Genomic DNA, 12,160 nt, shown 5'->3' on the forward strand with positions numbered 1-12,160 from the left:
CAATCTCAATTGCAATCTCTATGATAGCTTGCCGCTAAGCCGAAGTGAACAATGTAGAAACTAGATCAAAAAATTAATAGTTACACTAAATAAATTAATCAGATAAAAGAAAGAATTCTTGAGTATCCGTTATCGATTTCACAAGAAGAAGCATATCTACATCTAATAAGGATCTTAGGCATCTGTAACAGAATATCTTACCGCGCAGGATATCTATATCGCATTAGTAACTTTTTTTCTGTACACGGGAAAAATTGCCAGTAACAGTAACAAGATATCTCTGTGACTTTCACATTTAATAAAATCAAATACACAAGTTGCACTTCGCAGAAACTTTGAAAAGTTAAAGATGATACACAAGCAAGATTTACGTTCACTCCAGCCTAGTGGCAAGCTATCAGCAAAGATTAAAATTGAGATTGCATTCATTTATGATAAAATTTGAAATTCACACATTACGTACATATGTTTACTTTACAAAATTCTAAAGAGAAAAATTTGATCACTCGAGAATAGAATCCTCTTTAACATTAATCTAACTTTGACGAATGTTAAACGGTACCAATGCTACGCTAGAGTTCACGGATTTGAAAACGCTATCAATACACTATCAATACACTATCTCGGAAGAAATAGCGTTGATAGCGCGCAGTTGTAACGTAACACGCTACCATTAGAGACGTCATGATCGTGTTTCCAGCGCTAAATAGCGCGAATAGCGTCTCTCCGAACCTTTAGGCTGTGGTCAAAGTCTCGTTACAAATGCTTTGAAGCATTTAATGGATTAATTAGAAGAAAGAATTTTCAAACTGACCAATTAAAAAACACTTCAAAACACAACATCATGTTGACCGTATCCTTAGTAATACTGGCCTAGTTTCCACCGAGGGTTTAAATCGGATCAGAATGTAAGAACCAATCAACTATCAAGTATTCCCTTATTACAATCAAACGATAGGAGAATGCTTGATTGTAGTTGATTGGTTTTAATTAGAATCCTATATATGAGAGGAGCGACATTCATCCCCCACTACTACTTTCAGCACATGTTCAGCACCGCCATATTTAGCTCGCTCCAGTTGACCAGCTGACCAGTTCCCATGAATCTATTTAACTTCATTGTTAGAAACATCATAAACGTCAAGATGAGGTAAATATTAATGTTCTTGTGTTTTCTTATTAAATAATGCAATTAAAAATGTTACAAAAAGATAAACGACATATTATATACAATTAGTTTCTATTTTGCCAAAAAGTATTTTGCAAATACACAAAGATACCTAACATATCTATTTTAGGTATGTGTATGTACCAGTTCAATCTACAATGGGCAATAGCAGTAGTGGATTAAGAAATAGGCGTAGAAATCGACCAATTATAGTTGAATGTGAGAAAAATAATCGACTATGATTAGTCGATTTCTATGCTTACTTTTTAATCAACTACTATTACTGTCCATTGTAGACCATGCATAATAGTAGTTGATTAAGGAGTAAGCGTAGAAATCGACCAATCATAGTTGATTATTTTTCTCACATTCAACTATGATTGGTCAATTTCTACGTCTGCTCTTTAATCCACTATTGTTACTGCCCATTGTAGACTCTGCATAAGTAAAACCGGCCTTATAAATACTAATATGGCTTTCTGATTGGTTCATGCATTAACTTAAGCTCATCTCGAATCTTGGGCAACGTCTATGGATTCCGCTTTACATGTGATGGTATGTGTACAAGAAATAGTAAAATCAGAATTTATCTTTCAATTTAGAATTATTCTTTTTCCTTTTAATGTGAAGGGAGAAAGATAAATTTTAAATTAGTTCAGCTAAAAAAACCTATAATATTTTTTTCAGATCACGCATCAAAAAGTGACTAATGTATTAATGTAGTATACTTGTATTGATATTTAAAATGTCGTTTACATACAAATATCATGCATGGCTAAATAAATGTACAACAATCATTAATAAAAAAAAACTAGAAAATAAGCGAAAAAAAATACTTGCAATATTAGCAATTCATGAATTACAAAAAGAAATGGAAAAAGATTATCATGAAAAACGCTTTTGTGTTGAACCAATATTTAAAAAACGCCATACTCATGGATTTTATCATTCAATTTTTCCAGTCATGTCATTAAATGAAAGTCAATTCAGAAACTATTTTTGCATGACGGCAACACAATTTGAAGAATTATTACTTTTAGTTACTCCTCAAATCACCAAACAAACAATGATTCAAGAGCCAATTTCTGCCGAAGAATGGTTATCAATGACAATAAGGTTAATCTAAAAAATTATTTAATTACATTTGTTTTTTAAATATATTAATAAATTAGTTATAATTTTTATTGTACAGATTTTTGGCATCTGGTGATTCTATGACTTCTATGTCTTATCAATATCCCAATGGCTTGACAACTGTGAGTGATATTATTGAAGAAACATGTAATGCTATATGGAATAATCTTCAACAGCAAGTACTTCCATCTTCTTTAGCAAAAGAAGATTGGTTAAACATTGCACATGATTTTGAAGAATTATGGAATTTTAAACATTGTGTCGGAGCAATTGATGGAAAACATATTTTAATACAGGTATAATATTATGTATTTCATTGTTAATGCATTGTAAATATTATAAATATAAAAATTAAATAGTTATTTATTTTTTCAGTGTCCTAATAATTCGAGTTCATCATATTTCAATTACAAAAATAATCACAGTGTTGTTTTGCTTGGAATATGTAATGCAAAGTATATTTTTACATTTGTGGACATTGGAGCTTATGGTCAACGTAGTGATGGTAGCATCTTTAAAGGTTCCTTGATTGGACAATCTTTTCATAATAAACAAATGAATTTACCAGAACCAGAACCTATTACATCGGATGGACAACCTTTACCCTACATACTTGTGGGAGATGAAGCATTTCAATTGTCAGATTACTTACTTCGACCTTATCCAGGAAAAGAAAATCTAACTCAAGATCGAATGATTTTTAATTATCGTCTTAGCCGTGCTAGAAGGACAATTGAAAACGCTTTTGGCATTTTAGTGAGTAGATGGAAAATTTTGAGGCGACCAATTATTTGTAATGTTAAACAAATAATGAAAATAGTTCAAGCAATAATATGTCTCCATAATTGGCTTCGTTTGCAAGATGTTGAGGAGAATCAATACATATCTCCATCAATGATTGATCAAGATGATCCAAATGGTTTAATTCTTGGTTCTTGGAGAAAATACACTGAAAATAGTGCACTTCGTGACATAACTAAATGCGGTACTAATACCAGTAGTCGCCAAGCTAGACAAATTCGAGAAGAATTTTGTCAATATTTTAACAATGAGGGAGCTATATCGTGGCAATTTGATCACTGTTAATATTATAGATTTTATATAGATTTTAATTTATAAATTTTATGTATTTAATTATATTTAATTAATGTATTTAATGATATCAATACGTAATAAAAAAGAACATATAACATAAAGATAAAATAATATATAATACAATAAGTAAAAATTATGCATGTTCTGCCAAAGCATCGTATATTATATCTAAAAACTTTTTCATTATTTTTCGCCGTTTGCGTAATCCCAATTCTCGCAGCTGGCATCCTAACATTGACAAAAAAGCATCAATTTCATCTGGAACTGGAATAGGCGGAAGATTAACAGGTATATCGTTATTGTCGCACAATGCATTTGCAATTTTGTCTATTGCACTGGCAGACTTCTCAAAATTACTCTTCTTTCTTTTATTGCGGGGTCCACTATCTAAAAAGAGTCAATATAAATTGTAAAAAATAAATCACATTACATTTTATGTTCAATCAATACATACTTGATTCGTTTTCAACATCTTCAAAATCATCTATCTCAATATTACTATTGGTGCTGTAAATGTTAAAATTATCAATTATTAATTATCAATTATTAATGTCAAGGGTTAAAAGCACAACAGCAAATTGATCTATACTAAATGTTTTAGTTTATGTATAAATATAATAGATGTTTCGATCAATACATTCAGATCATTTTCAAATTTAATACATGATACATAAAAAATAAAAAAGAATGTTTCTAGACCTATGTTTCTAGAGACCTATGTTTAGATATAATATCCTACTATAAAACCTGTATAATCAAAACTTATGTGATCAAAAATTAAGTATTTTAATACATAGATCTCAAAACCGTTCTTTTTTTTAGTATTTTAGTATTTTAGTATTTTATATTATATATTAATATTGAAAATAACTTGAATGTTTGGTTAAAATGTTTGTTATATTTATGTATAAACTAAAACATTAGCATAGATCAACTTGCTGTTGTGCTCTTAACTCTTGACATTTTAATAATTGTTTTTATACAATTGAGCGATAATTACATAGATTAATATTAAAATTATCATTACAAATTGTATCAAATATGCTATTTTTGATATTTATATAAAATATATAATTCTTACGTTTTCAACAAGCAAGAATCTCGTAAAAATTCCATTGAATCATAATGAAGCCATTTCTTTCCATTATTTTTTCGAGTAGATCCACTGGCTTCTGATCTAATTATTCGGCGGTATGTGTCATGTAAGCTTTTAAATTTTGTTTTGGCTTCATTGGCTGTAATTTTCCCATTTAAAGCATTTGCTACTTCTTGCCATAAATTTTTTGTAATTTTTAAGTTGCGTAGTGATAATGGAAGTTTATAATTCCAAAGAGGTTCTCGTAACTGAACTTCTAAAATGAGAATTTCTTCATCATCATGACTAAGTTTTGTTTTTAAACCTTCATCTGAATTTCTTCGTTTCTCACAAGAATTTTGCTCAGATAAGTGTATCGGTGTAACAAAATCTAAATACAAAACTTAAATATATTAGAAACAATAAAAAAGGTTTTCACATTATTTTGGTACAATTATTATCAAATTTATCACCTGTATTCTTCTTGTGTGATTGCACTGTTATTATTTGTTTTTTATCTATGCTTGACACTCTGCTTTTTATTATGGTCATTCCATCATCTGTAAAATATTAAATAATATATATTAAATTAAATAATAAATAAAAATATATATTAAATAATAAATATAATAAAACTAGCTTTTAATGTATAACAGTAATAGGATCTAATTTACCTAATAAAGGATAAAAATATAATGTATCAGGTTCAGTTATGTATTGTGTATAGCCTTTTAAACAAGCATGCTTCCCAATATCTGCTTGCTCGCAGATCATTTCACATAACCCGCATGTTTGTACAAGATTAAGGGATTCATTCTGAAAAATATATTAAATTTAATACTACAAATATTTGTAAAAAACTTTTAATTTGTTAGTATTGTTATTATTACCTTTAATTTTCATATTTTTTAACTAATTATAATCTTTCAGTCCTTGTAAAATTGAAAGGTTACAATATATATATATTTAAGATTATTTGGTTTGTATGATATTATTGAAGATCGTAAAATATAGAAGATATAAAAATTAATATTTTACATACGTCAGAATCCATTTTTTTATTTCGAATCGGGATGATTAACAAAGATTCAGCGACGACGCTAACTGTTAGACAAATTCAACTTCTTTAAAAGTACAATTTCATACAGCTAGTTTCACTGGCGAAGACTTCCCATTACATCGTAAACAAAGCCAGCGTTCAACGCTCTTCTCTAAAGCTCTCTTAGGGTAAAATCACATGATGCGGAAAATGACTATCAACGTTATTCTGCGTTATTTCGAATAGCGCTGATTAGTTGCTTCTATGATATGATGCATTCTCTATTCCGCACCATGTGATTTCATTCTTACTTAAAGACCCTAAAGCGGAGAGCACAGATTTTCACATAACGCGTAAAACATGAGGCATAAAAAAAATCAATCGATCAAATTCTTTTATTTTACGAAAAGGAAGAAATAAAGCATTTTGTTTGGTTCATTTTCTTATGTCTTATGTGTTATGCATTATGCAAGAGTTTATGCTCCTTATAGTATAAGGCCAGAATTAGACTATGCATTGAAGATTGAGATTAAAGATTAAAGATTAAAATTTCATCAATGAAGACAAAGAAATTTTGACTCCTTTTGTTCTGATTGATCAAACATCAATCTTTTAATCTTTAATCTCATTCTTCAATGCGTAGTCTGATTCCGACCTAACAGAAATATAATACAATGTGATCGATATATTTCTCTGATTGGCTGGAGTAATTCGTGGCAGCTGCCATATTGAATTTATTATCGATATACTCAATATCGACTCCTGCTATGGAATGAGGTTAGTAAATTCATCCTTCAATGTTTTGTGAATATTTGTCTATTATTTCATCCTTTGCATTGAATGTTACATATCTTACGTACAAAATTTACATCTATCGTCACCATGCAATGAATTGCACCACATGTCGCTGTAGTAATAACAATGTTATTACTATAAGGCCGAAATCAGACTACGTATTGAAGAATGAGATTGAAGATTGAAAGATTGAAGTTTGATCACCAATCAGAAAAAAGAGCCAAATCAAAATTTGTTCTCATTGGTGAAATTTTAATCTTTAATCTTCAATCTTAATCTTCAATCCATAGTTTGATTCCGGACTAACACTCCCCTCTTTAAGGTCGCAGCACAAACTTTTGCATAACGCATAAAACCGATTCTACAATAGTTGCAAGCTTGATCGCAAAAAGGTTTTCACATTATTTTGGTACAATTATTATCAAATTTATCACCTGTATTCTTCTTGTGCACTGTTATTATTTGTTTTTTATCTATGCTTGACACTTTTTATCTATGCTTGACACTCTGCTTTTTATTATGATCATTCCATCATCTGCAAAATATTAAATAATATGTATTAAATTAAATAATAAATAAAAATATATATTAAATAATAAATATAATAAAACTAGCTTTTAATATATAACAGTAATAGGATCTGATTTACCTAATAAAGGATAAAAATATAATGTATCAGGTTCAGTTATGCCAATATGAAGCGTTGATTTCAAAATGCAGTTTCAAATTGGCTGTCGCAACAAATTTGTGATCAGCTTGTAACTAATGTAGAACTGACTTAAGCCCATTCCACATGAACTTAGCTGCATAAATATATGCATAAAGAAAATCATCCAATATTTTACGTAACCTAAGTGAATCAACTAATCTTTCCTTTCCTCCGGCGGAAAGTATCCGGCGGTAAATAAACTCTTACATAATGCATAACACGTAAGAAAATAAACCAATCAAAATCCTTCGTTTCCTTCCTTTCCATAAAATATAGAACTCTAATGGCCATTCTACAAGCCATTAATCATAAATCAGCAGTTAGAAGTTGGAAATTGACGATTGTGATTGATCACAACTTTTAACTTCTGATTTATGATTAATGTGTAATTGATTGAATTTCTTATGGCCACAGCATAGATTTTTGCATAACGCATAACGCATAGTGCATAAGCGAATTAGAATCTTTCTTTTTCTTCCATTCCATAAAAAGGAAGAATTTCGATTGATTGATTTCCTTATGCATTATGCGTTATGCAAGTCTGTGCTGCGGTCATTATGACCTTTTACAATAAGCCATTAGTCATAAATTAAAAGTCAAAAACTAAAAAAATTGACTGTGATTAGTCAATTTTTAACTTCCGACTTCTGATTTATGATTAATAGCTTATTGTAGAAGACTTATTATGCTTTATGTGTTATGCAAATGTCTGTGTTCTCCTCTTCCCATGAAAAAAAAGAATTTCGATTTGTTGATTCCTTTATGCACTATGCATTATACAAGAGTCTGTGCTGCAACCATTAACACCACTTATACATTGTCAAATTTTAAGAATTGGAGTTTTAATACGCGAAACTGCACAATAGTTTACAACAGAATGGTGTAAATTGATAAATAAGATACTTTATGTTGAGATACAGCAATAAAATTATTTTAATTTTATGTATAATAAAATCAAAAAAATTTCATTAAGATATAGGAAAAAGTAACATGTAAATAATGCTTTTAATATATTAAATAAATTATAAATTTTTCAAACAGTTGAGCTGCACTTTTTTGCATTATTTTAAATGTTCTTATGTTTTCTTCTTGGGGTCGATTCTGTAATTTGAGTGAGATCGCTTTTCGCACTTTCATCTCACGTGAGTTTGTCTCGTGATTCTGTAACGAAGTTAGCAAACGAGAATGGATTAAAATGGATTGAATTTTTTTCTATCCGTGCTTATTTTAAATAGCGAATACTTTTTTTGTAGATTTAATTGGATTCAATTGGATTCAATTATTGGGTTGTCCGGAAAGTTCGTGCCGATGTTGAAGGAAAATTGAAACACAGAAAATTTTGATTTAATATATGTATACTAAAATTTAAATTTTAGTCGGCACGAACTTTCCAGACAATCCAATAGATGCAATTGGATTGAAAGACTGCATTTCATTCAAAATTTTAAATTGAATAGTATTCACAATGCACAGAAAAAGTTAATATTATTTTAGATTGAAAGGCATAGAGATATGCTCCATGCAATTCCTATAAATGAATAAAAATGCATTCAAGAGTGAAAAGCATTTATTTTAACATTCGTGAATCAATATTTCTGAAAATCTGAATTCATTTCAATTCATTTCAATCCTCGTTTGCTGGATAAAATATGAAAACACTAGATTTGCCGGTGTGGTGAAAAATGTGAAAATGTGAAGCGAAATATAAGACGCAATTCGATTCACGCTCACAACACTTAAAAATCATTTCCTTGTTTGTCAAATGTTAAACGAAGACAAACGATGCTCATGAGCGTTAATTGTAAGGATGAATCGGACTACGGCCATAAAGTTCAATTTATTTTTAATTTTTTTTCAATTCTAGAATTGAAAACAGATGAATAAGTTGAACTTCGATTAAAAGTAGTTAAAAGTAAACAGTGAGTTATGGAACTGAGTCTAAATGATTTTCTGTCATTATTTACAAAGTCAATTCTGTTGAAAATGAATATCTATAAGCATTCTTCGTGTAATTCTCATATGTGGTTCAAAAGCTTCTTCATCTTTTTCATCCAGTAACAAAATTGCTACCATGTATATTGCCATTTGATTTGATTTTTGTCTATTTTTATTTTGTGCAAAATTATATATTTAACTTTAAAACTGTCAATTCAGTCGGCTGTGATTCCTCTCTCGCTCTATTTCTTAATTTTTCTTTCTCGAATTTCACTATTCGATAAGAAATTTCTTATCGAACGAACTCCCGTGAGATTGCTCGCAATTGCACCATAATGAAGATTAGGGAATCACGCGATATGAAATGGTTCATATTTTCAGCATGATAAAAGTTAGAGAATTGATTGACCCTTGTTGCAGTAGATGACACATTTAAATGATATAGCGAGTTAACACCATATTGATTTTTAGTTCCTCCTTTTTGTCAGATTCACTTCAGGTGGCACCACAAACCAACGGAGGTCAACTTCAATACATGAGAGTTTGAGGACCCCGGCTGTTATTTCATGTGTTATTTTGACGGTTTTGTTGTACATACATCACCGAAAACGTCCGAAGGAGAAAAGAAGAGAACGGCGACGCGGCGATGTTAAATCAGGCAGTGGTCGAAGCACTTTATTCGGCGACCTATATCGAAAACTATTTGGATTGCGTGGAAAATCTGCCAAATGATTTGCAAAGGCACGTCTCTCGACTACGAGAGCTAGATGCCACTTGTCAAAGTAAGTTCGATCGAATTTTAAAAGTTCTTTTGGAACAATAATCGATACTTGTTGCTTTCTTATAATTTCTGATAATTTTCCATGTTGTTTTTTCCGATAGAATGGATCATTTACACTATTTACAATTTGCAGGGATCTCTGATAGCTTTATACAGTATTAGTGATTTATAAATATAATGCGTTTTAGACAACACAAAAATTGTTCGAAGTAATTCGAATTTCCTTGGATTTTTGTTATTCAAATTTAGAATTTAGAAAAATAATAAATATCAGCAACAGTATTGAAGATCTGTTAGAAGATCTTTCTTCAATTGTAAGAAATAAAAAAAAGTTATTGCATTTTATTTAGGATTTTGATCACATTTTTAATATTGTTTCTTGAGATAATTATTGTATATCATAGTTTATATCATGTCTTGATGATTTTATTTTACAGCATATCTCCATGAAGTGGATCAGCAACAAGAGGTATTACGAAATGACACAGATCCTATAGTAAAAAGAAGAGCATTGATGAAAGTACAGCAAGCTCTAATTGCAGCACAGGAAATAGGAGACGAGAAATTACAGATTGTTCAGCAAGTGCAAGATCTTATTGAGAATAAATCTAGGCAGTTAGAAGTAGATTATCGAAATTTAGGTATGACATTTTGCAAATTTCTGATGTTAATAAATTGATATAAAGATTAATTCTAGACATCAATGTCTTATCTACTTCTTATTTTATAGACTTTGGAAAGGAACAAGAAAGCTCAGAATCAGTTCGTGAATCAAATATAAACAACAGTTCAAATAATGCAAGCCATGCAAACAACTCAGAACGTCAGCCAAAACGTGCAAGAAGAACAAGGACTGAAACCTTGATAGAATCAGCTCATTCTATGGACATGATGGTTGGAATGACCGAAACAAGATCTTCGACATTATCCAATACAACCAATGGAAATCAGAAAAAGACAGCAGCGACGGCTACTGGTAAAAAGAAGAAACGAAAATCTCGGCAAGGCAATCAACAAAATCAGCATCGTGAGGATACTCCGCCGCCACCAGAGGATGATCTCGCTATAGATCCCGATGAGCCGACTTACTGCCTGTGCGATCAGATATCATATGGCGAGATGATCCTTTGTGATAATGATTTATGTCCCATCGAATGGTTTCATTTTTCCTGTGTTTCTTTGACGACAAAACCTAAGGGTAAATGGTTTTGTCCCAAGTGTCGCGGTGATAGACCTAACGTTATGAAACCCAAGGCGCAATTCCTTAAAGAATTAGAAAGATACAATAAAGAAAAAGAGGAGAAGTCATAGCAAAAACAAGGCGATGAAAGATTTAAAAATTTCACAAAATTTAATTGGACTTAATCGAGACTTTTGTAAGATAATTTTTAATTTCGACTGTAGATGTGAATTGTAATCTATAAAAAAAAATTTTCGTTATATTTTTTGTTTTTTCTCCATTTATAATTCTTAATTGTAGAATTATAATCAGAGGATATTATATTTTTTGCATTTAAATTATAAAAAATGAATATATATTTATGATTATACACACACACACACATACACACACCGCGCGCGCGTAGAAAAGGGGGAGGGAGAGAGAGAGAAGTTCCTATTATGAGATACCATTTTGAGTAAATGCTAGAAGTCTATATGTAGAATTTTAAAAAATAATAGGTTATTTTAAAGGGAATTTAATAAGCTTTAAGACAATGTTACATAAAATTTAATTCAAATTCCATTTTTTTTTAAATTAAAGAAATGTAAAAAGTGAGCAAATAAAAAAATTGTGCTCCTAATATGAGATGCCCCGAGAAATCAATAGTAAAACGCAAAGTATATCAGTATTGCAATTAAAAAACTTTATTTACTTTTATTTAATGTTTCTGAAATATAAATAAACACAGCGTGCGCGAAAAATGAGCAATAGATTATACCAGAACTTGTTTTCAGATAGTTGGAATTAAGCAGATATAGGCATATTCGACATTCATTCGGTTGTCTCTTTTATTATTGTACAATACATTTATACTTAGCAACGATTTTCACTATACATAGGAGCATGGGTTATTCATAGGAATATCTGGGTACCTCATGTTACGGACGATTTCCATGCCTTATTATGGTTTTACGATTATCAAATCTAAGTTCTGTAATTAAACAATTCAATATATTTCATATTTTTCTATTAGTACGACCTTACTCTATCATTATAGAATGTATTGCCAAATATTTATTTATTAAATAATAAATAAGATTTAAATGCTCATCTCAATGAAACTTGAAGACATCCAAATTCTAAAATTTTTGTTTTACAATGACTACAAACTAATCTAATAATGAATATTTTTTAATCCAAGAGCAATAAATTCATGGTGGAACCAATAGATATTAGTTTAGCAGAAACGACGCCGTCTCATATTAGG

At 30.1% G+C, this 12,160-nt stretch overlaps 3 protein-coding genes across 3 annotated transcripts; 2 read left to right on the forward strand and 1 right to left on the reverse strand.

Moving 5' to 3' along the window:
- Positions 1-1,145: 1,145 nt before the first annotated feature.
- On the forward strand, positions 1,146-3,499 carry LOC105623761. Its single transcript, XM_012205139.1, has 5 exons — positions 1,146-1,150; positions 1,299-1,387; positions 2,017-2,284; positions 2,361-2,598; positions 2,678-3,499. The coding sequence occupies exons 1-5, from the start codon at positions 1,146-1,148 to the stop codon at positions 3,386-3,388; spliced, it is 1,311 nt and encodes a 436-aa protein (XP_012060529.1). The 3' UTR covers positions 3,389-3,499.
- Positions 3,500-3,530: 31 nt separating this feature from the next.
- On the reverse strand, positions 3,531-5,246 carry LOC105623762. The gene is made up of 5 exons (XM_012205140.1): positions 5,147-5,246; positions 4,946-5,032; positions 4,479-4,863; positions 3,852-3,904; positions 3,531-3,784 (listed from the first exon to the last, which is right to left on the reverse strand). The coding sequence occupies exons 1-5, from the start codon at positions 5,244-5,246 to the stop codon at positions 3,531-3,533; spliced, it is 879 nt and encodes a 292-aa protein (XP_012060530.1).
- Positions 5,247-9,592: 4,346 nt separating this feature from the next.
- On the forward strand, positions 9,593-11,042 carry LOC105623740 (inhibitor of growth protein 1). Its single transcript, XM_012205121.1, has 3 exons — positions 9,593-9,732; positions 10,169-10,372; positions 10,462-11,042. Exons 1-3 carry the CDS (start codon positions 9,597-9,599, stop codon positions 11,040-11,042), a joined length of 921 nt encoding a protein of 306 aa, XP_012060511.1. The 5' UTR covers positions 9,593-9,596.
- Positions 11,043-12,160: the final 1,118 nt, after the last annotated feature.

This window comes from Atta cephalotes (assembly GCF_000143395.1).
Source record: "Atta cephalotes unplaced genomic scaffold scaffold00063, whole genome shotgun sequence".
NCBI classification, from domain to species: domain Eukaryota; kingdom Metazoa; phylum Arthropoda; class Insecta; order Hymenoptera; family Formicidae; genus Atta; species Atta cephalotes.